This window comes from Phocoena phocoena, chromosome 7, assembly GCF_963924675.1.
Source record: "Phocoena phocoena chromosome 7, mPhoPho1.1, whole genome shotgun sequence".
Taxonomy (NCBI): Eukaryota; Metazoa; Chordata; class Mammalia; order Artiodactyla; family Phocoenidae; genus Phocoena; species Phocoena phocoena.
In genome coordinates, this window is record NC_089225.1 from 25,934,341 (window position 1) to 25,962,210 (window position 27,870).

Here is a 27,870-nt window from a genome sequence, read left to right on the forward strand (position 1 = left end):
AATCTACTACCTTTCATAGGTATGTGTGGATTTCACAGCTTTTCATTTTATATTTATTCATGTATACATTTAAATATTTTACAAAAATACTATGTTCACATATTTCAATATCAACTGGGAATTTTTAATATACTAATTTTTATCACAAAAGTTATATATGTGTTCATATATACATTATATAGATATGATGGTTAGATAAATATATAATGTGATAAGATAAATTTCATAATAATAACATTAAATTTTAACAAGTAAATACATGTATAAAAAGATAAAGCAAAAGAAAAATGTTAAGTATCTAGATTCTCTGATAGCTGTGAACTGTATTCTTTTTTCCTCACTCAAATATTGATTTGGCTGTAAGACTGAACTAACCAGCTATATATTGTCTTTAAAATAAAAGGTATTTCAACGTACTTAAAACCAAACACATTTTTATCAACATTTTCCAGTGTGGTTCTTGATAAGAATACACTATAACAAGTAGGCATAATTTTCAAATAGGTGTGTAATTATGGTAGAGTTTAAAGAGGTTATATGTGGTGTGTCTATATTACTGAAGTTACATGTTCTTAGTGAGATTAAGAAATGTATTTCTTTGTTTTTGTTATTTATTTATATATTCCTGGAGTCATTTTAAAAGACTGTTACTCAGCCTGAGAATCTTCTCCATGAAAAGTTTATATATACTTACCACACTGCAGTGACTCATCAGAGCCATCTCCACAGTCATCATCATGGTCACAAACAAATTGCTTGGGAATGCATACTTTATTATGGCACATGAAAGCATTTTCATCACATGTGTTATTGGGAGCTAAGAAAGACATCACAAGAAATTAAGTTAGATGAGCACCAATTTTATCTTCCCCTACTTTATGAGTTTGGGAAATGTATGTTATTGTACTCAATACACTCAATAATTCAAGGTTATTTTAAAAAGGAAACTTAGCTAAACATTCAATATATCAGATAAATTAATAATATATATTAATATATGTATTTCATTATAAGTAGTATTTGAATATATGAATATAAATATATATAATTCAAAGTTTTAGTGTTGATATGTTCAACAATTCTAGAGTGACCTTGAAATTTCAGGCCATTTAGCAATTTGTAAGTTTGCCGAAGGATGAATTCAAAGGTTCATACGTGATAAAAAATCACTCAACTATAATAATGTGGCTGGGTTTTTTCTCTCCTCATGCTTGTAGTAAAGCTAGTAAAGTGATAAAAACCTGCTTCTTTGTGAAAAATGGACCTGAAAAGACCACCAAGTGCTAATGCTCATGATGGAAGTGAAAAGAAAATCAAAAGGGCTAAGAAAGTTACTGTTTTCAAGAGGAAGATAAAACTTTGGGTGACTTCAATGGGGTGTTGAAATAGGTTAAGATCTATGGTGAGATGAGCCCAACCGTAAGTACCACACTAAATTAGGAATATCGAGCCATAAAATGGAACTTCAATCCTTTTGGAATACTGATCCATGAAAGTATTCTCTAGCAAGGGCCTTAACCAGCAGGAAAAATGGTTGATTAAAATGTGCAGTAAAACTTCAGCTGACTCGTACAGAGGAAATAAGCTTTAATAGTATATGTATAGCATCACAGAAGTTTGATCATTTAAATATTTTAATTACTTTTCTTACATGGAAAGGGTAAATGCTATGATATGACTCAAGGTTTGGGATATTTCAAATGTGAAGAATCTGCTATATGATGGATGTTAACTAAGCTTGTTGTGGTAACCATTTTGTAATAAGATATAAGCATATCAAATCACTATGTTGCACACCTAAAACTAACATAATATTGTAGGTCAATTATATCTTAATTTTTTTTAAGTGAAAGCAAAAAGAATCCTCTACATGTTATTACAGTACACTGGAAAGGAGGAGGCTTTGCAAAAAGTTGCTCTTCAACTCATAATTTTATCCTAAGGAAGCTATTTACCTTCTTGGTGAATCTGTTTATTTATCTGTTTAATGAGGATAATAAAATCTATCTGATAAATTTTCTGCAAGAACTAGATAAGGTACATGAAGCAGATAGGCTCATTTTAGGTACTCAGTACATTCTTAGTTGCTGTTTCAATTCCTATCTATACAACAATTATCTTTGGAAGATCCCCAAAAGCACTTCACCGAGATACTGTGGAAATTCAATAATGTAAATAAAAGCACCTACCAAAATAACTGATGTATAATGGGCAGCTGAAAAAATTTACATGCCTTCCAATCTCTCCCCTTCATGTCTTAATAGGCACTTTGCTCTATCTAGAACACTTCTCTTTCTTCTCTTTTTCCTTCACAACTGAGATAACGTTATTACTTTTCTTGAAATCCTTCCATGAGACTTCTAAGGTTTTTTACACAATATTTATTTGTGATGATCTAGTATCTTTTCTATGTATCATTCTGACACTTAAGTTATTATAATTATTCTTTTACATGCTTATCAGCTCCCGATCCCCAAACTGCCCCACACTACATGAAAAAAGGAAATCTGCTTTCAAAACTCAGTAATGACTAAAAAGAGACATGAGCAGGTGAAACAAAAAGAATTACTTAAATTTAATCAAGTGTAACTAATTTTAAACAAATTTATTTTCAAAAATGATATAGAAGCCACATAGGAGCAGCATTCAAAACTGCCCATTATAATTAGAGTAAAATTCAGTTACTAATCACTACGCTAACTTTTAACTGTGTGACAGCTTATATAACTCAAGTGAATTATGCCAATTCTAATGCATGAATTATTCTTTAAGATACTAAGCAACAGAGGCTTATTTGGAATTAATGCTTTCGTGTCACTTCAGTACAATTTGTTGTATTTTAACATAATTTACTTAATAGCACCCATGTGGTCCAAAAGTGTTAATATGTGTCCTGGAGCATTAACTTGCTACAATAGCAACAGTATACAGGGACCATCTGGATCCCTGAATTGATGCATAATCCTTTATTATGTAGCCCTCAGTGGCCCCATTGACCTTTACAGGCACACATATCAGTTTCAAGATCAAACTGATTTATTCTACAATAGCATGAGCTCTGTGCACACAAGCCTGCCTCAAAGTCTTCTTTTTCCTTCTCTGCTTTAAGTATCCCCCATATACACACACCCACATACACACACTATTACATTATGGCTTCAATTATAGTTTTAAAGACCTGAAGACAGGTCATCAGAGAGATGACTGGTAGACTTCACTTTAATAAGCAGAGTTCACAGCACTGTTCCTAATAAATTGCTCAACAGATCCCCTATGTGACCTTGGGATCAGCATTCAAATACTCAGTCCCTTCATTCTCCTGATCATGCAAAGGAATTTATCTAAATTTTTACTATTCAGTAACCCCCTGAAGATTTCCTGAGGTGACCTAGGGTTAGAAACTTAGTAAACTCTCTGGCCTCCAAAGGTGTTCCTCTGATTCCCCAGCTCCATTCAGCTATATACATACTATTTCTACCTGACCTAAGGGCTAATATCCTATCCGTAGGACTAATAGATGTTTACTGACCTTCTTATCAGTAGTTATTTAGGATCACAGCAGCCATTTACAGAGTATCTGTAATAGACAATCTAAAAGCCTTCAAGTGGAGTGTGGGGTGGGAGGGTGGAGGAAGATGCTAAAAAGGAAGTAACAAACCCACCACACACACATACACAGCGTAGTTAAATTATCTCAGGAATGAAGTGAAAAATCTTCGTGCATCAAAACCAGTTTTAAAATGGGTAATCCCTCTGTTCATGTTGGAAACACTCTGAACAGTGGTTAGAGGGGTTGCTGAACTCTGTGATGACGACATCCCACCTGATTAATTCTGATACTACGTATGAGTCCAGGGATTGGGAAAGTGAGAGAAAAGGTGATATGGTGAGTACTACAAAAGCAACTGTCTGAGGATGCTGCAGCAGCTTTCTTTCATAGACAACCCCATGAGTGTTCATACCACAGCCTGCTGTGGAGAGCTCATCGCTTCCATTTGGACAGTCCCTTTCACCATCACACAGCCAGTGTCGGGGCACACAGGCATGGGAGCCCTGGCAGCTGAACATGTCAGGCGCACAGGTGATGGCACCTGAAACCCACCAAAAAAAATGCCATTAAGATCACACACAGCAGGTCTGTTGAGAAAGATCTATAATTTCATTTCCTATAGACAAGAAGGGAAGCAGAAGAATGCCGCTGACAAGGAAAAAACTGTAGTTATTTGGAATCATCACATATTATCCATCCCCTATGGACAGTTTCCTCTCAGAATTCATTCCTTCTCAGTAGCAAGTATTATATTTTTTAAAGCTACATGGCAGAAAATAATGAGTATGTTCTCCTTGTAAAATGTAGCAAAACATAGAAATCTCATTGTGAATAAACTGAGATAAAATTTCAAAAGGACTGAACCTATAAGGATAATAACAGCATTTTTATTGCTTAATATATGTTAAGCACTTAACACATTAACTAATTTAGTCCTCACAATCGCCTCAAATGGTAGAACTATTATTAGTCTCATTTCACAGAAAAGGAAACTGAGGCTCTGAGATGTTGGAAAGCTTGCAGGAAGTCACAAATTGCAGAGGGAGCCACATGTTGAACTGGGAGTCCAAAACCTTTTTGATTCCTAAGTATCTTCTCTTAACCAGTAATATCATTACTGTTCCTCCCCACCTTGTGTTGTTGAAAAGTATAAATGTATGCATGTTCCCTTTGGTTTTACACACTTAATAAATGAATCTACCTTTTCTTCGCTCTATCAATTCAATGTTCCTTCAGTTGCATGATGTTGTTTTCAAATGTATACAGGAAAAAAAAAAGAAATGCTTGTTGACTGTAAATTCAAAGGGTCATGGGTGGTTTCTCTTTGTTTTTCTTTATATGGGCATAGGGTAATTGAGTAAAATTAGAAAATGATTCATTCTCCTGGTATTTCCCAAGCCCCAAGTACAGTTATACATATTAAATGGTTTATTTGTTATGTATATAAAATATTTGTTGAGTAAATCAGCAACATGCCCCCAAATTTAACTTCCCTTTAATTTCACTTTCTTGTGACCAAATGCTACCCATAGAATAGATGTTAAAAAACAAGTTGTAAGAATTATTAAAAAAATGTTAGTACCTCCAAGAAGAAAATATGACTGCCTAGATTGATGGATAGTTGTTTCCAAACCTTTAAAGCTACTTTAATTGGATTACCAATTATCATCTTACTTTTCAGCCACAGAGTTTTTATGAGAAGAACATGTTTTTTAATGCAATGTTATCACTATGGGAGTACAGCAGGGTGACAAAGTGGAACCTCCTGGTGATCTTTTTCAACATAAACATGTCTCTTCCTACATATACTTTAATTGGGAGGACAGAATGGCAAGTGAATATTGAAAAATCCCCCAGGTAATTCAGATTTGCTTATTTGTTGAGGATCAGTGCTAATAGAATGAGTTTAATATGATATCTATTACTGGAAGAAATTATAAAGAAAATCTATTAAACAAATGTTGCTTTAATTTAAAAATGAATTTACTTGCTACCTATTGTCTTTAGTACTTTCTATAATAAAATTCTCTTCCTACAAGTTATTTATACATTATTCCTCCTTATCTATTTTTTTAAGCTTGTCATAAGAACATAGAGTGTCACTTTCACTCTTAGACTCTCAGTTAGTGCTTTAATTTCCATAATATTTTTATTATTTAGCTGGAGATGCAAAAAATTGCATTCTTTCTGCTATGGAAGTTTCGATGCATTTAGCGCCCCTTGTCTACTTTCTTATTATCACTCCAGTTTATTCCCAAGGGAGGCATAATAGATATAGCATTGATTTTACTGTTGAGAAATTTAACTTTGTATGACCTTGCAGAAGACTAGTGTCTGAGTTTCACTCTAAAATGAGAGTTATGACTAGATAATTACTAAGATACCTAAAACTATAAAATGGCATAAAGCTCTTTGCAGCTAATTTTCTGGCTCCCTTTAAAGTGTTTCAACAGATTCTGTGTTAAGAGCATACCAAAACATCATCGTCAATTTAAAAGATAATGAGCCAAGGAAAAAACTCATGGCTTCCTTCCATAATTACCACTGTCATCTGGAGACACATTGCCTTTCTCAGGGACATGAATCCCAAGGGAGAAGGAAGACAAGCTGAAGGAATTCTACCAGATCCATCTTGGGTACCTACTTAGATATAATATTTGATTGGTGAGAGTTACTATCCAATTTAGTAAGTATTTCAGAAACCTGAATTCTGTTCCTAGTTCTGTCATCACTGATTCACTGAGTGACTTCAGGCAAATTTATTAACCTCTGTGAGTTTTTCTTTCTTCATCTATCACATGACACAGGTGAACTAGACTATGATTTTTATAAGTGAATCCTCAAATCCCAAGTCAGAACCACTATGTGCTTATGAAGAAAGAATATGTCTATATCAGAATATTTGGAGATGGGAATTAAGAATCTACATTTTTAACAAACTTCTGAACAGGATTTTTTGTACACTAAAGGTTGAAAACCACTGAGATAAATTATTTATAAAGTTCCTTTCCAATCCTAAAATATTAAGTCCAATTCATTGACTGATGGTTGACCTAAAGCAGTAATTTTTATGTAACAACAGCTTGGTAGCATATAAATTGCAGCCTGTGATTATATTAAATAGACTGGGTGTTTTGATGGCAGGTAAATATGTTCATTACCATGAAATCCTTTAAAAAACTTATCAGGGACTTCCCTGGTGGTGCAGTGGTTGAGAGTCCGCCTGCCAATGCAGGGGACACGGGTTCGTGCCCCGGTCTGGGAAGATCCCACATGCCGCGGAGCAGCTGGGCCCGTGAGCCATGGCCGCTGAGCCTGTGCTCCGCAACAGGAGAGGCCACAACAGTGAGAGGGCCGCGTACCGCAAAAAAAGAAAAACAAACCTTATCAGGACATTGATAGACACTGACATGACAATACCACTCTAAAAAATAAGGGAGGGAGCAGGAGAAACACAACAAAAGAGAATGGGAATAAATTCATTTATATAGTACACATTGGCCATGTCAGCTGATCACGATAATTACATAAGGTAGATGTCTTGTAACCATTTAATAGGTAAAGAATTTGAGGAATAAGGGATAAAGTGGACCATCCCATGATCACACAGCTGGAAAATGCAGATGCAGGAGAATTCAACTCTGTATGACTTTAGAGTCTTTACCACTTCTATTATATTGTGTCCACTTAAGAAGGATAGAGGTGTCAGGGGAGCCATTTAGTGTAGAATTAAACAAAGGGTCAAAAGCAACATAATTTTAGAGACCAGAAACATGTTCAACCTGCTGTAAATTGGTAGTCTTTTTGTTAAAATTAAACAGGGAACTCTACTCAATACTCTGTAATGGCCTATAAAGGAAAAGAATCTAAAAAAAAAAAAGAAAAAAAAAAGAGTGGATATATGTATATATATAATTGATTCACTTTGCTGTACACCTGAAACTAACACAACGTTGTAAATCAACTACACTCCAATAAAAAATTTTTAAAAAAGAAGTATTTAATGGCAAAGAGAAACAAAATAATTAAAACAGACTGGCCAGTCATCTAATTAATTAATGATTTTTCTTCCTTTCAGAGGTTTTCGATAGTAATCTTTCTACATTTATCTTTATCTGTTGTATAACTAAATTGTTTCAGCTGTGTAAATAAAAAGTAGATTTTAGGTGGCTTAATACAGGAAAATAAATTGCCTACTTTCTGAGGATATCTCCAATTTTATGATACATACAGAGAACTTCATTTTAGTGTGAACATTATAAACCTTATAGTCCTTTTTCCATGATAGTGACCTAAATAGCAGGCCACAACTCCTGAAAATTTAAAAAATGTGTTAAGTACACTTAACTCCATAAATGAGCCTTATTCTATGACTCGGGTCCTTTTCTCTCTTAAATGAGAATGATAACAGTTATGAAATAGGGTTGATATAATGAACAAAGAATATATAGCTATAGGTACAAACATACATATGGAAACCGATCAGAAAGATAAATAGACAGATAGACATGTAAATAATTTAGTAGAATGCCTGGCCAACCATAACTAATGTATGGAGATTAGGTTGCTTCCTTCTTCTACCTCTTAAAAAATTCATTTAATAATTAAATTTAAATTATTTGTTAAATGTCTGTGATTAATTAAAAGCAATCACGTTGGTTTTTAGCCAATGTAGTTGACGTATAGTAAACAGAGACATTTGACACTCTACCTCTAATCCTATAAAGCTGAATGTTTAAGTACATTTTAAAATCATATACATTAGCCTGCTTCCTTAATTTCCATTTAAAACAATTCAATAAGCGTAATTACTATAATACACAAACACACACCATGTGTGGCTTATGGCAGTATAAACCTGCATAGTAAATTTGGATGGTGACTTAGCAATACTTATCAAGAGCAATGAGAAAATTTTCAATCATTTGATCCAAGTAATCCCAATCATTGAGATCCATTCTAAAGAAGTCACTGAAGACTAGAAATACAATTTGCAAATACATTCATTGTGTTAATATTCAGCAAAAAATCCTAAAACTCTAATGGTAAATGTATATATGAAAAATTGTAGACTGATAAGTTGTCATAAAAATAATAAAAACAGTTACATTGAAATGTATATACATATAAGCTTAATGTTAAGTTTAAGAAAGTAGAAGACAAAGTTTTCTGTATACTCTAAAACAGTAGAGCATATGTATCATACTCCTAAAAACTGAATAAGAACACAAAAGGAACAACTCACCACAAATGCTATCACTTTCATCTAATCCATCTCCACAATCAGCCTCTCCATCACAAATCCAGTGTTTAGATATACATTTTTGTGCAGAACAAGCAAATTGGTTCCAAGAACAAGAGGAACCTAAAAAAAAACAAGCAAAAAAACCCATAAGAATGTTTGTTTTAGGTGCAAAAGAAAAAATAAATCCTTTGAGACATTCTTAGGAAAGATCCAACACGAGAAAGTTCTTTAGCCGTTGCTAAAACCAGCCATCCCAAATAAAACAAGCCAGAGTCCTCTTCTCTATGACAGTGCTATAAAATTTTGACCACGGCTTGCATATTCCCTCTGAGTTATCCAGGTTATACAACATTGTTCCTTCAACATAATCTCACAGGGTTTGACTTTGAGCTAGTCAATATGCTGGTCACTCTTCCTAAGTACATTACTGTCTTTTTCTAACATGTAGGGTACAGATATAAAATAAATATTCCAAGTGTGGTCTAGTCATTTTTTCCTAATTTTTTTTTTTTTCCTGTACGCGGGCCTCTCACTGTTGTGGCCTCTCCCGTTGCAGAGCACAGGCTCCGGACGCGCAGGCTCAGCAGCCATGGCTCACGCGCCCAGCTGCTCCACGGCACGTGGGATTTTCCCGGACCGGGGCACGAACCCGTGTCCCCTGCATCGGCAGGCGGACTCTCAACCACCGCGCCACCAGGGAAGCCCTTTTCCTAATTTTTAATCTATTTTTGAACAGTTGGAGAAAAAAATTACATCCTAGGCAAGGTCATAAATATGGTGAACTCACCACCATATACATTTGTTTTTAAAGATGACGTGACTCAGGGGGTTTTAGCTTGATGACAAGCCATCAGTTTTGTACCTATACATACTTAACACTTTGATGTTTTCCTTTCTCTGCCTTGGGAACACTTAAATCTGACTAATAACATCCATATTCATTTGCATGGTGGCTGGTATTTTATTACCAAGCTATGCATTTATAATGGTGTATTCCATTTATTTCCAAAGTTTGTGATTGCTCTCCTCCACCCCTTAGTCCATTTATCACCAGGAAACACCCAAGAATAAAATCCTACCAAATTAATATGTTCAAAATATAAATGACTATAAAAATAAAAATTTGATTTTTATCGTATAAACTATTTAAAAACTTTGCATTTTTATTTCAAATATTTACTAACATGACCTGTGAAAAGAGAGACATTTAGAAAAACTGAAGCCCAGAAAAAATAAGATTAAAGAAGATACAACCGTATAATGGCTTCTGTTCCAGGAAGTATGACTCTACATAAACTATTTGTAAAGTTCTCTGTTACTCTTGTTCAGAATCTGGCTGTAATGTAAAGATATATGGCATCTTAATCAAACAAAATGCACCTTCATATTTCATGATGACATTTACTTTTATGGGACTTTGGCATTTCTTAGACAATCCATTTTTAATCTTTTTTCCTACTCTGTCTATTCATCACAGTGTTTGCTATTTGTGTTAAATGAAAAGAGTGAATATATGCTTTTTATGCTTTTTTAGGAATTTCTTTGGCCTGAAAATCATAAAATCCGTAAATTTTATAGAAATAAAAATTTTAAATGCTTTCTTACCTTGCCAAGTGAAATGAAATGTACACACACAGAAATTAGGATGTGGATAGTGATAGACGACAGTTTGAAGAAATGCAAGTTTAACTATACTATTTAAATCTATACATGTAATTAATAGAAACATTTAGGATAATAATAGTCAATAAGAGGTAGGGAGACTATAATGAGTTGTGTGAGCTAAATCCTTATTTTTCACAGCAGAAGGTAAATACATTAGCATATAAACTTAATAAGTCAGGAAATGAAGGTATAAATATATCATTTAGATTAATGGAGGTAATCACTAACAAAAATAGAAAAGGTTAAAAGGCTGTATGGGAGATTGTTATTCTCCATTATAAGTTCTTCTGTTCTATTTTAATTTTTACCATTTTGTGATATTTAATCAAAATAAAAATTGATGTTAAAATCAATTAGCAATATTTTGTGTAAAATCTCTATGTAAGAGAACATCAGTATATAAATAATAATATAGTTTATAAAAGTAAAACAAGATATAATGTCTCACCACAGTGGAATTCATCAAGTCCATCCTCACAATCTTTCTGACCATCACATACCCAGGTATTCAAAATGCACCTTCCACTAGGACAACCAAAATAATTTTCTTCACATCTGTGTTTGTTTTGAACTGTGATAAAATATAGAATTTAATGTCAAATAAATTAAATTAATCTTAGACTTATGCAATATAGGTAGATATCAAAACAGTAATACTCCTTGAACTGGAAGAGGTAAATAACAAGAAAACCTAAATAAAAAGAGCTAAGCTGAGGACATTAAAGAATGTCCAGGTCATGAAAACCAAGGAAAAGCTAAAAAACTGGCATAGACCAAAGGAAATCAGGGAGATATGATAACCAAATCCAATCTAGGATTGGATCCTGGATCAAAAAGAGGATATTAATGGAAAAACTTGTTGAGTCTAAAGCAATTTTCTATATTTAATGTTTTATATAATGAAGGATAAAGTTAAAAAAAAAAAGAAAAGATGTAGATGTGCAGTGAGCCAGTGCCTCCAGAGAAGTTATCCAGTTCCTCCTAGGATACAGCGAGTCTTTTCAAACCCAAAAGGAACATCACAGAGTGTCACACACTGATGAGCAGTGGGGAAAAGAAAAAAAGGAATCTGCTATTTCCCAGTTAACTGATTGATTATGCACCATTAAGAATAGCAATTCTTTAGAGTAGATCGTATGTGTGTGTGTGTGTTGTATACACTTGTGTGTGGAATACCTACAAATATAATTTCTTAAAATGTTTCAAAAACTTATTACACATCTGCTAAGCATGGAAAAAAGTAATTGTAGCAGCAGGGTCAGGAGAAGGAAACAGCAGTATGAGAACACATGTAATGGTATACTACAAGCATATCTACTTTCAGTTATAGTAATTTAACATCTTTCTTTCTGGTATTATTATATATTTCTAAAATTTGTTTCCTTAAATAGTTAGAAAGAAATAGGTTCATGACCTTCTCATGGAAGGCATTCTCCTAAGAATGAAGATGACACTTTTCAGTGCTTGTGTAGGTAACGATGGCTAATATATATAAATATACCAGTCTGACATTGATCCAGTAATGATAACTATTATGTTACCCATACTAGTATGCCAAAAGATTGTGTAAACTGCATCAAATAGCCTAACTTGACAATACAAGCTGTATAATAACAGGAGTAAAGCCAGTGGTGAGAAACATAGTCTCCCTCCCTTTAGTCTATAGATAGTTTTCTCTCAGTATATACTACTTCTGTGAAAACTTTATAGATTACACATTTTAAGATGTAATCACCAACTTTAAAAGGATGAATGAGGAACTGAACATGAAAATAGAAATTGATCCAAACATAGAACAGATTTCTCAAGTATCATTCCATAAGTCATGAAAAAATATAAAGTGGCATGTCTAGCACAGGGTGATTATTTTTAATTTAGTCTACAATATTTGTTTTAATCTGAGCCATTGAGTATCAAGAATGAAAATTAATAAGTTTATGCTATACAACCAGCCCCTAAATCTTCAAGGCAAAGACTGTTTTGTCTTCTAGAATTACCTGGGCATTTTAATTCATCTGAATAGTCTCCACAGTCGTTAGACCCATCGCATATCCAGGTTGGCAGAACACACAGTGAGGTAGAATTACATCTTATGAATCCTGTGGTTTTCACTCCAAGTTTATAGAAATATGTACAGTCTGTATTATCTATAAGGAGGTCAACAGAAAAATGAAAAACACCTCATCTGCAAAGATTATAAGCCTTCTATGTAGGTAATAGAAACAAGAAGAGTTAACCTCATTTGAAGAAGTAAATATGTAATTATCCTACACAACAAGGGTTAATTACATATCAATTCTGGACAAGGTTCAGTGAAGAGTTAGACACTGTTCAATGTAATGCCAAAGGTGCACAGGCATGAACAAACAAAATGTAATGGAATATCTTACTGCAGTTCTTTTCATCTGAAGCATCTGCACAATCTAGGTTCTGGTTGCATCGTGCTGATCTTGGAATGCACGTCCCATCTGCACAGCGGAACTCAACAGTGGCACAGGTTGAAACTAGAAAAACAGGTAAATAAACAAATGGATAGACGAGATAGGTATCTCGTCTATCCTAAACTTATCCAAACATCCTTGCTTAACATTTTGAGTACTTTAATTCTTACAAGTTTGTTTGGTTTTGCCTTTTTAACTCTGGGCAGTCAAACTTGACCCATAACCCCCAACAACAAGCTTGGGTTAGATGCCTCATGTCTTCCCCTGTCACGCTGTTCTTCCCTACATTGTAGTACTTATAATACTGCATTGCAATGTCCTGTTTATGTATCTCTCCCCCCATTAAATTGTAAGCAGGGACCGTGCCTTGTTTTTCCTATCGTACCATATTAGCGCTAAACCAACAACAACAACAAAATTAAATGCTGCTGAAACTTCTCTCTCCTTCCAACTTCAAAATACAAGGTATGACACTAAGCAAATGCCTGATTGAGTGTGTACAGAGAAATCCCGATCTGTTTGCTAAGAAGTGAAACATTCACTGCTATGATAAAATGACACACAGACAGAGTCAGAGATTGAGAGGGAGAAACCAGAGTATTTGCTTTATTTACTCAAAGAGGGAATAGTTCAGCACTGCTAGAAAGTCATCATGCTAAGTTATCCCCTTTCACATGGCCATATTACTAAGATTTGGTATAGGAAATATGGATTCCTCATGCCAAGAAACATACAAATGTGGTATGACTTGTCTCTCTTGTTGGAAAGGATTTCCAAATCCCTGCTATGCTTAGATGAAAATCAGTTTTGATATGGTACCATCATTACATATTCTTTGTACAGAATAGCTTATTCTTCATCATATATTCCTTTTTACTTTGCTTACACGTTCATTACCATATAATGGTTTTCAGCAATATGTTGTGAACAGGTGCATGGCTTGTTTTGTGTTAGATTAACTTAGGTGAGATTTTTATTCCAAATTCAAATTTCCACAGGTTGATTATCTTAATGTACAACCTGAAGGGCTCTATGATTATGCCACTTTTACTAGGGTTGATATTTTAAAGAGCCTATTTAATTATAAATATAAATTATGTCAATTGTAAATGGTTAAAATACTATCTTAAAATATGCAAATTTTATTCAAGGGTGTGTATGTCATTTGTATTTCATAATGCACTGCTCTTATTATATTTAATTGTATCTTGCAATTGTATCCTTATTTGTGTGTAAATGATGATTTGAATAAATGTTTTATTTACAATTATAATTGCTTCACTGTTTTCTTCATTAAAAATAACATCATTTGAAACAGATAATGCCATTATAAGTAGAGATAAATACACTGTTCCAAACAGGAAAAAAGTAGGTATTTTTCTTTTATGCCTAAATAAAGAAAAATCTCTTCCATATTCTTTTCTATTACATTTCACATTCAATATTTTTCAGTGGAAACAATAAATGGAATATATAACATAGAAAATAATCATGAGAAGCATATACATTTTGTTTCTGACTTTGCTATCAGCAGTCTCCTATTAAGAGGTTGTGTTCCAAAAGATTCCTCATAATCCCCTTATTTAGAAGACAGAATTCATTTCTCTGTGAAACAATATTCTAGATAGTGGTAATATTCCTAAACAAGTCTACAAAGATTTATCTCTAAGCTACTTGACGTGCATTATCTAATACTTGCAGTTAGAGTTTGGGATACCAGAAATCCTAATTCTGAAGCAAAGTGGGCAATCACAACCCATTCCACCATTTCCATCTCCCTCCAAACTTCCATAGAGAATCTTCTGTGTACATGGCAGGGAGTCCATCTGGGTGGGTATTGGTGGCAGATAAAGTGAAGAGGCAAATTATGACTACATGAACGTGGAGATGGCATGTCAGACTGTTAAGAGGACTGGAGATTCAGGGATTTCACAGTAATGGAGTTTCAAGAATGGTGCTGGGGGCTCAGGTGGAAGTAAGTGTAAATAATGGCTTATAAGAAGAGTGGAAATGTGGAGCAAGTAGAAAACAGTCTTGGATGGAATTCTAGGAATAACAAAGAAACAGAGGAACTCTAACCAGACAAAAGGAAACTATAACTTTAAAGTTGAGAAGAGTGGTTAGGAAATAGTATTTAGAGAAAGGCAAGGGAAAAAATGAGGTAGGAGGTCAGGAGAACAAAAATAAGGCTACTGAATCTTGGTGAGGAGGGCAAGGGCAGCCTATTAGAGTGGGTGAGATGTGCAAATAGGAACCGATTGTCCCTTTACTTCTAATCCTATCTCTATAGATTTCATGACTTGATACAGAGTTTGGGAACCACTAGAGGATTAAATAGGGTGATAAGTGGCAATGGAATTGTACATGTCAAGTGGTTGCACAATTCCATAAGCAGCAGGATCAAGGTGGTTGTGGGGATTAACGTCTCTAGCATTCATAGACAAGGAAAGAGAGTCCTGGAACAGGAGAAATCCATGGGAACAGTGACAATGTCACTTCATAAGTAAGCAAATGCTTCTTCTGCCAAAACCTCTACCTCTCTAGTCCCTCAACCATGTTCCTTTCTCATGTTGTTTTGGTCAGTCAAGTATTGAAATGTGTTTCACCCTTAGGGTGGGTCTTGAGGGAGAAAGGTTATGGGATCTCTAATTTGTCAAGTGAATATGAAAGCCTTCTGACAACTTTTCTTCAGGCTAAAAGTTCTAGAAAAAAGAGAACAGAAAATAATGTCATCCAAATAAAGGTAACCTGAGTGGGAAATACTAGACTCTTCCCTCCAGATAGTACAAAGGAAAAAGTACACCTACAAAATGCGAGTGGAAATATACCACAGCCACACCAGGAATAGCAACGAGATACAACAAAGGAAGATCTGACAGGGATGGTAGCTCAAAAGTAGCAGCAAGAGAGAAAGTAAAATCATTCTTTCCCTCATGTAGTTTCTTAATTTTCCTATTTAATCCACCTTATTTTCTCCATATCAGTTAAAATATTTAATCAGGTAGGAAAGATATAAAATCGATTAGTCTTTCCCTAGTTCTTAGGATGTTCCTTGTAAATAACCTAACTCAACGTTTTCTTTTCCAACTCTCCTACCCAGCCTGTAGCAAAGGGAAGGTGACAAGGAAAAAATACATGAAATGTGCTGTTATATCTCTTCTGTTTACTTTCAAACCACATCTTTTATTGAATTCACTGCTTAGGCTCTAAGGATATGAGAACCCGGAAGGAATAATGATTTCCTCTGCAGGCACGCTTATCCTTTTCCTTTAGCTTGTTGTTTGTGGAATCTTCAAAGTTTTGCTATGAATTTGGGAAAAAAGAAAAAAGAAAAACTCACCAGTTTCCTCTCCTCTAGGTCATCTCAGAAGTACTTAGCTCTCCAGTCCACCTAAAGGTGTTCAAATGGCCCAAGGAAGTTCATGTACTTCTCAAAGGGAGTATATTCATCTCAACAGGGAGCAAAGGGGGGATATTATGCGCTCTCTACAAATCTATTCACTCAAACTCTGACACACCAGAAGAGGAATACAGAATGATAAACTTTCTGAACAACTCCTTAGATCCTCACCAGCTAGCCTGATGTCTAAAGCTCTCAGTCATGAAAGGAACTGCTATAAAGGTGCAGTAATAAAAGGTTGATGAGGATTTGGGGTTTTGCTTTGCTTCCAAAGGATAGGAAACCAAAAATAATTCCTTGCGATATCCATTTCCACTCTGTAAATAGATTCTTTGACTTGTGGCACTAAAAAAGAGTAATGTTAATTACTATTAACATCTAAATTAAACAAACAAAACTGTAATAGTACCTCAAATAATTTACGGATGATTCCACCATAGCCTCTCTCCACAGCCTATCAAAATCTCTCTTTATTTATTGACATTTTTATTGTACAGTTTAAATTGTGTTATATTTTACTTTATTTACATTCAACAATAACACGTGGTTTGCGTGTGTGTGCATATATACACACAACAAAGCACTGCATCCCTATGTTGCACTGACTACAGAAACAAAGGAGTGACTGGAAGAAAAGCCTTGGAGAAATCATTCATTTTTCATTCTTCCTGAGCCTGTTCATGTTCTTTTTCCTTCATTATCTTTTAAGTGCTGTAAGTGTCCATGTGTTTGATGGACACAAATCTGAATTAATGCTTTATAAGAAACTGGCTTATGGAAAAAGGACCCAAATAAGTCTTTCCTCTATAGCATGAAATGTGCCCTACAAGGATACCATGTGAACAATCTTAATATGAGAGAAAAATCAAATCTAAAAGATGCAAGTGTAATAAGTAACCTTTCATCTAAAAAGCTACCCATTTATTTATCCTAAGGAAGCTAGTCCGTTTACTCAAATTTATTAATTTTTAGTATATAATATAGCGTGTGCTTGAGCATTTGCAGTTTCAAATGTACTGCATTAGATAGGAAGAAATTCAAGGCATAAGATTTTGTTGTTGTTTCTTAAGATATCCAATTGTCATGATCTCTTTACTATTATTATCACAAAAGAAAAGTTTTGACAGAAACTTGATTCTCAGAGTAGTTCTGTCCCCAAGTATATGGCTGAGATGGTTATAACACAGAAATCGAGAGCTTAGATTTAAAAAAGGGGAAATAACATTTTGAGTTATTTTATTGTTATTCAGCAGCTGATATTGATATCAGTAGGCGGAATGAAACCTATCTACACTTTTGGAAGACTTATGGCTTCAACCAGCCACATAAGAGTTTAATAAACACATACCATGTACTAGGTACTATATTTCATAAACCCAAACACACTAATTTACTTACTGCTTTTCAAAAAAAATATTTTCCAAGAAAATCCACAGTAACTGATTACAGTTCTGTAGCTCTTTTTATGAATTTTGTTTTAAAATCTACTTTCTGTATTTATTATTCAGTTCCTTCACATTCTAGCTTGATAATTTTATTTTTATCCTAGCTTAAAGTTTTCATTATATTCTTCTTTCCTGCTTACAAATAACTAATAGAACATACCCATTCTCTGGTCTCCTTCTAGTTTCCTTTCCTCCTTTCTTCCAAATGCTTATCCATTTCCCTCTACTTACTCCCGTATCTTACTACATTTTATCATTTTTAATATTTTATAAATAATATGAAACAATAGTTGACTTAATTTTCAAATGTACTTGGCTCTTCCTAAACTACAGTGTCAACTTAGATAGTAAGCTACTCAAGTGTTTGGCCAAGGTCATATATAGTCTAAGACAGCAGAGTAACTTCTCAGTCCTTTATCAGCTACAAAATAATTTGTACACATTCTACTCACTTCCTCAACTTTTTATAGCCTTCTCGTTACAACTGTACTTCACACATCTTTTCTTTACCATTAACCTTTTTAAAAAATAATCTGTATTCACTGTCTTTACTCTTGCACCATTCATATTCTGTTTCAATCCAATGTGATCTGGCTTTTCCTTGCCATTGCACTGAACTGACTCTCTTGAAGGCAAGCAAGAGATTATCTTCTATTTGCCAATTACAGTGGACACTCCAGTCTATGCATGCCCTCTTGCCTTCTCTGTAATGCAAACTTATCCTCCTTTCTTGAAAAAATAATTTCTTGTGAAGCTCTTTTTATTAGTCCTGTGGGACTTTTCCTTTTTATATTAGTATCTTTCATTTTTAACAGGTCATTCTGATGAACTCCCTTAAAACAACTATTACACCATACATCCTTTGAACTCTCTCTCTTTAAGAAGTCCAAAATCAATACTTCTGGTCTAAACCTACTACCTGAGCTCCAGATCTATATTTACCTATATACCTTTCAAACAATTCCATCTGAATATCTACAGGTGCTCCAACCTCAGAATGTGGACTATTCTTATTATCTTATCCCCATCTAACACAAACAAAAGGCACACAAAAATAAATTTAAAAATTAATGAAAACAAATAATATTTTAAAAGCATACAACACACACACACACACACACACACACACACACACACACACACGTATCTCTTCTATTCCCATGTTTCCTCCATGTTTATTACTGCAAAAGACTTGTTATGCTACCTTTTAAAAGGCTGTTATATCTGTCTCTCTATTTTTAGCTTTGGCTGCTGTAACAGGCTACTGTTTTGTCCTTCTGATCTCAGTATTAGAGTTTTCATTCTAAAACCATAGGTTTTTTCCCCGCTTTTTTTAAACTTTCTGGTGACTGCAAGATAAAGGTCATGTTCTTTAACATGGCACCAAAAAAAAATCTTCATTTCCTGGTTCTTTCTTCTAACTTGCCTCATTTTTTTCACCACTCCCCATTATGCAGTCTGGCTCTAACCATATCAAATTACTTGCAGTTTTCATTATTGGTCCTTCTACTTGGAATTCTCTTCTATTTTGATCATTCTACCTTATTTATACTTTAAGACTCAGCTTAAATTTAATCTAGTCTATGAAACCTTTCAGGATACTTTCAAGCCCCCCAAAAACAAAACAAAACTGTGTTCTTAATAGTGCAATCATAGCACCTTATATTCATCTTCACCTGTTTAAATGACTATCTTTCACTTAGAGTTTGAACTACTTGAGGGCACACATAGAACTCACAAATTTTTTGTCTCAGTCTTTAATGAATTTTACCCAATAAAGTATTTCAATGGATGGAAAGATTTTTAAAGGTAAATTGTTTGGAAAGATCTGTTGGATCCAGGTTTTAGGAGACCTTAAATGTCAGACTAAAAACTTGTCACTTATTCTGCAAACATTGGGATGCTTTATCTGGGAAGTGATAAAAAAGTAAATGTTTACATAGCATTTACTATATGCCAAGTTCTATTCTAATACTGATATACTTATTTAACTATTGTCTCTTTTTCTTACAGCTTGGGAAACTGAGCCACGGGTTGGTTAAGTACTTTATCTAAAGTCATGCAGTTAGTGGTGGGGCTGGGGTTCTATCCCAGGTAGTCTGGTTGCTGATGTGTCACAATCGTTACTATGATGACTGTTAGTTACTTTTAGCATGACTAAAAATTCAGATTTACTGGAAAGAGTAGAAACAGGGAGACCAATGAAAGGGCTACTTTGTTAATCCAGGCTCAAGGTAGATTGAAGGGGAATCTATCTCAAAGAATTGGAAGATTTGTTGATGATTGGACATGTGGGTCATAAAACATGGTGGAAGGAGGAACCAAGGATAGTACCAAGGTTTCGTGTCCAATAAGTAGGAAAATGATGAGAGCATGGGTAGGAGAGAGAATTAAGGAATGAAGGGGGACATTTTGGAGCAGTAGATTCAGTATTAATATATTCTGGTAGAAATGTCCCATAAATAGGGTGGTTGAACTGAAAAGGTGAGAAAGAATTTTGAAGTGAGCAAAGAAAGAAATAGAAACAGAAAATATAGTCATAATTTTCAGTTGACTCTAGTAACTCCCCTCCAATAGCATTTACCAAAGTATGGTCCATAGATGCTAATTGTTGTTATGTATCAAAAGAGGAAAACCATAGTGCTCTCAGGAACACACTTTGGAAGAGTTTAGGAAACACTTAGCATGATAATATTCCGAGGCTGATACAATATGTGTGTACCTTTACAGTCTAATTCATCAGAGTTGTCTCCACAGTCGTTTCCACCATCACATAACTTGCTGTGAGGAACACAACGACGATTGTAGCAGGGCTTGAAACCTCTTCGACAGCTTCTGTTTTCTTACACAGAAAAGTAAAACACATACTTGGAGGGCTTATAGAAGTATTTTTACAAAAAGAAGATCACAGATGATACCTCATTCATAGTAACCGGATTGTGGGTCTATAAAAGAAGTGCCGTGTGGCATCCAAGTTCTGGGTTAGAATATCTGTGCATTATCAAGTAGTTCATGCAGTAAAAAGCCTTTCTGACTGTTTTAACCTTAGTGATTCATACTCGGAGCCCTGGTCAAACTATACTCACATTATTGTTTCTGGCATTTCTGTAAGCTAGCGCAGAAATAAACATGTATCACATACTCAAATCTGAAGAAATGAATCTCTACCTCCAACGTAATAAAGACACACCAACACCTATCCCCTCTCTCCTTTGTACCCCACAAAGATTTTAAAACAAGGAAAAAAGTGTCGAAACATGTATCCCTGAATCAGTGAATCCAAGAGTCACCTACTTATCCATAAATTTCTCTTAGAAATAATCTTAAAATGTCTATTCAAATTTTCTAAGCAGAATAATAATTGCCTCTGAATTCTATTTACCTTAATGAGAGTCTCCTGACATTTTCTGATTTGGGGCAGAAGGTACCACTCACAATAATAACAGCTGCCATTTACTGAAAAGTAATTTTGTGCCAGGCTCTATATTGAGCATATGTAAATGTACATTTGTTTATTTAATGCTCCCAACCATCACCCCATCTAGATTTGCTTGGTAGTGAGAAACTAAAACATAGAGAAGTCAGTACCCTTGTTCATGCTAGTCACACACTAGTACGTTTGGGAACAAAGATTTAACCTCAAGTGTGATTCTAAACTCTGGAATCTATACCTGAGATTGTCAAACTACAGCCCGCAGGCCAAATGCAGCCTATCAGCCTGTTTTTATATGGCTCTGAAGCTAAGAATGATTTTTACATTTTTAAAGGATTGTTAAAAAAACAGAATATATGACAGGAGTATGTATGGCCCACAAAACCTATAATACAAGCTGACCTTTTACAGAAAAAGTTTGCTAACCCCTTCTCACACAAATATTACCTGCCTTCTAAGAAGATAAAAATAATGTGAAATATATTCTCAAGCCAATTCATAATAATGTGAATTTGTAAGTTGATTATTATTACATTTTTATATGCTTTAATATTTTCATGGTGTACAGGATATAGCTGTTGATTCAAGCAAACATGTCATTTGAGGTAAATTCCCTAAGATTTCAGTTACATATAAATTATGGACAAATTACATTTGACTGTCATTTTAACCAAGGGTGTTTATTCTGCAATGTAAAAGAGTGACATAAATTTCCCAAAATCCATCCTCCTCTTGTTTTAACTTTCTCTAATATAAGAAAACAAAGGAGAAAAATAGAAGCCAGATATAGCAATTCCAGATATAGATTCCTAAATTTTGCAGAGCATATAATACCAGTACTATTGTATTACAGCACAAAAATAAATCAGACTACTTTAGAAATAATCTGGATCAATTCTATAATAACTATTAATGATTGCATAGACACAAACTTTCAGGAAAAATATTGTTGCAGTGAAGGCAAATAACAGTTGCTTACTAGGGTCCAAAAGCCAGTCTCTACTTCCAAGGGAGAAGGAAAGGTTGACTACCACTTGGTGTCACCTACAGAGGCACAGGTGGTGGAATTCCACACTTAATGGGGACCATGGCTAAAGCAATCAGCCTTTGTACCTAAGGACACTAGCTCTGGGACAATCCTGGAGGCAAAAATAGAATGAATAAGACTTTGATATCAACACAACAACATGCTATTGACTTACAGTGGGCTTTTGCTGCAGAGTAAACCTGCAATATCTACCCAATAACTGATATTTCTGACATATTTTTAGGAATGTAAGCCTAAAACGTTTTGCTAATGATGAATAATGAAGCAGCTCAAAAGACAGGGCTCCTGCTGTATTTAAATTTATACTTCATGCATGGAAAACCATGAGGAAATTCTTCAATGAATATCATGTGTTTTGGGTAGGAAATATGGTGCCCCATTTGAATAAGAACAAAGCCAAATAATTTGCCTTAGATCTACATGTTAATGAGAGGCATTAAGGAAATCATACACATAAACCAAATGGAGACAATCACACCAAAAGCTATAAAAAGAATTACATTCTGAAATGAGTAAGTCATACATTGGAAACTCACCACAGTAGAGCAGTTTTTCATCAGATTTATCCTTACAATGAGGAATGCCATCACAGGTGAGCTGGTAATCAATACATTCTCCATTTCCACACTCAAACTCTGAATAAATATTGCAGGAAGAATTTTTAGCTGAAAGGAAAAAAGCCAACGTTTTATACAATAACAAACATTTTTGATGTCATGACAACTGTTTCCCTTAATCTTAATTATAAAAATAAACTAAAATTTATCTAAATATAAAATTAATAAAGGACAGTGGTTTATGGCATTTCTTTACAAAAAAATTAAGAGGAACACTTTTTATTGTGCTGTCTTCAACCTCCCTTTGCAAATTTTTGGGAATTGCCTGACTTTATTTTTCTTTTATGCTTATTTGTGTATTTTGTTAATTATTTGGTGACTGTACATGCATGGAAAGAAGGAGGGGTTTAAATCTGGGGGACTATATTTATGAATCTTGCTTAACAGTGTATGTTAAAAATAAATTTTTAAAAAGAGCCAGTTAAATAAGGTCTGTACATACTGAGAGTATTTTTGTATTTTCTTATTGAAATCTCATGTATTCTTCAATACATTGAAATTTTCCAGTATATAGAGTTCTTATCTTTGAATGCTTGAATTTATTCATTACAAATCTCACCTCCAACTGGTCTTCCTCCCCAACTACCTGCTGAAGAAATCTCTGTAGCAGTTTCTATCAATCAGAAGTACTGGAATTGCTGAAATTACTTTCATCAGCCTCTTGCTCTATCCATGGTGAGAAGTACCAGGGAGCAGACCCTCTCTTCCTGCCACACGTGATCAGTACCTTCTCCTTGAAATGCATGGGAATCTGTAGGATGTGCTGGGGAGGACAATGATAAACTGGAAAGCATGTGCACCAGATGCTTATGGGCTCCAGTGGACTACTGCCATATTGTCCCACTTCTAAATGTCAGGATTTTTATAAGAAATTAAAAGCCTGAGTTTTTATGTGGTTTGCCCAACTTGTGAGCTTTTCTACAGTTAGGTTTCATCCCTGGAGTGCCAGTATGTTACCCCTGTCTTAGAAAGACCTCTCTTGGGGAAAACAGACTTATTTTTATTCTTAAATAATAGATTTACTAGCAAACTTTTGGGATGCAATGTTTTGGTTGTATTACATGCTATTTGCTTGCATGTACTCATTCCATTGCTTGTTGAAAAACTGTACAGTGAAAGTCAGTCATGTTAATTATGTTGGAGGTAATTAGAATTCATTTATTTCTACTAATGCAGGTAACACGACTTAATTTTACAATCAGTTTTTAGGATTTATTTCAGGAATAATTAATTAAACAGCCACAAATACTGTTTAAAGTTTCCAGTGTTTCATTTCTTTATTATCCTAGAATTTAACTCATTTTACTAGAATATCTATCTTATCCACCTATTAAAGACTTATAATTTAACTCTTTAAATGATAGCACCCCTCTCTAAAGGTAATTTTATTTTTCTTGGCGCAGTCTAAACTTCACTGGTCAGTAGCTAAGGTAGAATGCCATTTTAGAGGAAGCAACAAGGAATTAAGAATCTAAAAATATCATTAACTTTAAAGAATTATTGTCTTTAAGAAGAGTGCTGACATTACTGCACACAATCACCTTAGATCATGAACTGAACAAAATTCATCCGTTTACTGAGAGTCCATTAGAATTCCTAACTTATTTTGTCTATTTTAAACATATCCTGTTTAATTTCTCATTTCCAGTGAAAGCTAATTGTTATGATGGCAAATATCATATTTTGCTTTTATAATCGTTGTGCCTTTAAGGAAAAAATGAAAATTATTCATGATAAATATGGTTTATCATGAAAAAACAAACATTGTATGAGCACAATTCTTGCTTAGGTATGTTCATTTGAAGAAATAGTATTGAGTACTTTCTTCCTCTTTCTAGAAACAAAAAATGTGGTTCAGCTATCCTCAATTCTCTTACAAGGTAATTGCTTCATCTAATTATATTTGCCATTCTTATTTCTGTTATGGGTTTTAATAAGGCTAGCAACGTTGTGTAAAATGAAATTGCCTAATCTTTATGTCAAGAGTTATGACAACAAATGGCTTTTCCCTCCTTTGCCCTCGGGTAGGTGTTAGTAAATGGTCCTTCACCCCTGTAATGCTGCCATTAACATTCATAAACTGCTCTGGGTGAACTAATTCAGAGGTCGACACAGATATGCCAGAAACATCCTCATTTCCTAAAGATGGACTTGACAAAAAGAAGCCAAGAGTTACTTTTCAATCTCTCTGCTGGACCACAGGATTTCAATGTGAATGCACAGCGGATACAAGATACTTCTGTAAAGGTATGTCAGCTCTGAGGAATGCAATATCACTCTACAGTTCTATGTGAATACAACTATGCTTGTTTAAAACTATAGTTTTCTGTCTGATTCATTCCCTCTCATCAACAGTGAGAAGCAGGTGGCTTAGTAGGGATAGATGTATCTAATCTATATTTCAGCAATGACAGGCATCCGTTGTATACAAATAAGCCTTGCTGTTCTGACTAAAGGCATTGGTTTACTACTGGCCTGTAGTGACCTGTGAAAGAAACATGAGTGATTCTAATGCATGGCTAAAACTCCAGGCTTACAGATAGCATCAGATCCAGGCCATTACAGCTGAAACCACAAAGGCAAACTGAAAGAGAGAGTTTAAGCAATTGCGTGAGCAATTCAGGGAAGTGTTAGGTGATGAAGAAATGTGGGAATTTGTGGCCCGAATTATTGAAATTTGCTATCTTCTGAACAATTACACCATTCCCTTGTTTTCTTTGGCACATTCTTAAATAAAAGTCTTTTACTTCTTTTGCTAAGAGATGCCCTTTTGGGTTCTGGTACCAATTTGCAAAGTGAGAAAATACGTATATGTTCTTGCATTAGGTGCAGTAGTTTTCAAAGTAAAGAAAACGATGACAAAGTGCTCATATTAAAATAAAGAACAGGCAAAAGAGAACATCTTGGTATATAAAGACCAAAAGAAGACTAAAAATGAAAAATACAGCTTATGATACTAATTTTTATAATGTAGATATATGCAGCTCTATTGATTTTCTAAGAGGAAGTATATGAGATGAGGATACAGATGAGGAGAAAAAATATGTCAAAAATTGACACATCCTAAGAGTGAGTTCACCAATTTCCAATTTTCCAAGATGCTTCTCTCCCATCTTTCTTACTCATGAATAGTCTTAATATTAAAGAGAAATTAACCCTTTTTACGTTGCTGGCTAATTTTTCATGGCAGTATTGGAACACTTGAACCCTTATTTATAGTGGAAACAGTTTTGGTAACTTAGCTGTTAGTAAGTATTTATTGTAATGGTACTAATTAAAGATTGCAATGCCTTTGGGAGATATAAACCATGCAAGGCTGCAACGTTACATTTTTAATTAACAGTTTGGAAATGATTACAAATAAACTGTGGGAGCCATTTTTTCTCATTTACATAGTCTGATGGATTGTGAATGGGTTTACTACAAAGCTACTAAGCTACTGCCTATACACTGCTTTATTTCAGCTTTAATTAATTTCGCTATTGACTGAATCCTCAAAGTCATAAACACAAGTTTTCAGATGATCATTGCTTGTAGGTATTTCGCTAGCTAATCCAACATCTTCCAGCCCAGAATCAGGGGGACACAACATTTGTCACTGTTTGGGTTATCATTACCTATCACATGGTGCTATAGGTAGAATGGTAAACTGAGTTCTTTTTAGAAGGGAGAGATAAGACAACCAGGCCTCTAATAGTACAACTTCATAAATATACTCAAACAATTTCAAGGTCCATGTGTGCCATTTTGAGCAGTTATATCACATTTCAATTCTCTTTACTTACTCACACATCTGTTGTCATTCAGCAATATTCTATCCCCCCTGCAGGAACAGTTCACTCTTCCATTAGGAGTTAAAAGGCACAGGTCATGGCAACCTCCATTCAGTAACGCACATGGAGAAAGTTCACCTGCAATGAACAGGTTTTACTGGTGACATTTTATATTGAATTCCTAGTCTATGTTAATATAGATTAACAGTAAACTGCTAGACAGCCTCAATCTCTCAAAAATATCTCATGAACAAGGAAGATTTGGGATTTTTAAACAAATCTAAACATTCCAAAAGATAAGAACATTAAAAATATGTAATAAATCTCTACATTTTCTAACATATTTGTCGTTCAATGCACTAGTACCTCTAGAAACCACATGTGTACTGCAGACTGCAATATTGTAGGTATTCCAGTGATTAAAAAAATTTTAAGGCCAGATGCAAAGCTTGTTTATCAACAAGTATTATTTTCTTGGAAACGATCTGAATGTTCAAAAATATGAGGAGTGAGCAAGTATGAAATAGAAATCCAGAAGCAAATAATTAAAAATGAATTGTTCCTCTGGTGATAAATTAAGAACTACAAAATTTTCCATAAAACTTTCAGATAATTTCAATATATTAGATAGTCAAAGCCTGAACACTAGCCCCAGAAACAGTAAGAAAACAAAATCCAACTAAGTATTACTAAAAACATAAATACGTTTTTTGAGAGATTATATAGTTGAGAAATATATTTGTAACTTACAAATAAATATTGTAACTTACAGCTATTGGTGTCGTTGGCAACAGCTATGATACCCATTGGTTGATGTGGAATATCAGAACGAAGAATTTTTGTATCTCCTCCCGTGTACTTGTTGGAACGCAGGATAGCTCTTCTTCCCCAGTCTGACCAGAAGATATAATTGTCATAAACAGCCAAACTGAGAAAAGCCCCTGGCCCAGATTTGACAATCACCTGGAATAAAGTAAAATATCATATTTTTTTAAATGAAGATATCCTCATCTGTTTTTGCTCAAAAGAAAAGAGATTAAGATTATTTCTGATTATTGAAATAATCAGATAAAAATACATTTCACTAAATGTATTATCATAATGTGTTTATAGTTTATTTTAAATGTCTTAACCATCCTTAGTTTCTGCAATGTTTACTTAATATTTTGCAGTATATTTCTATTTAATAATCATTCAGTTTGTTTAAGCAGCTGTGTCTATTTAGCATTATAAACCAAAATCATCATGACAAC

The 27,870-nt window shown here is 34.3% G+C and overlaps 1 protein-coding gene across 1 annotated transcript in view; it reads right to left on the reverse strand.

The window, feature by feature from the left end:
• LRP1B (LDL receptor related protein 1B) overlaps positions 1–27,870 on the reverse strand; it is a 1,473,103-nt gene that overhangs the window by 259,504 nt on the left and 1,185,729 nt on the right. The window contains exons 44-53 of the mRNA XM_065880137.1: positions 27,388–27,580; positions 26,630–26,755; positions 22,764–22,892; positions 20,469–20,588; positions 12,851–12,964; positions 12,458–12,607; positions 10,909–11,031; positions 8,796–8,915; positions 3,963–4,091; positions 695–817 (exon numbers count right to left, since the gene is read on the reverse strand). Of these exons, the coding sequence (XP_065736209.1) occupies positions 695–817; positions 3,963–4,091; positions 8,796–8,915; positions 10,909–11,031; positions 12,458–12,607; positions 12,851–12,964; positions 20,469–20,588; positions 22,764–22,892; positions 26,630–26,755; positions 27,388–27,580 (1,327 nt within the window). The remainder of the gene's footprint in view (positions 1–694; positions 818–3,962; positions 4,092–8,795; positions 8,916–10,908; positions 11,032–12,457; positions 12,608–12,850; positions 12,965–20,468; positions 20,589–22,763; positions 22,893–26,629; positions 26,756–27,387; positions 27,581–27,870) is intronic.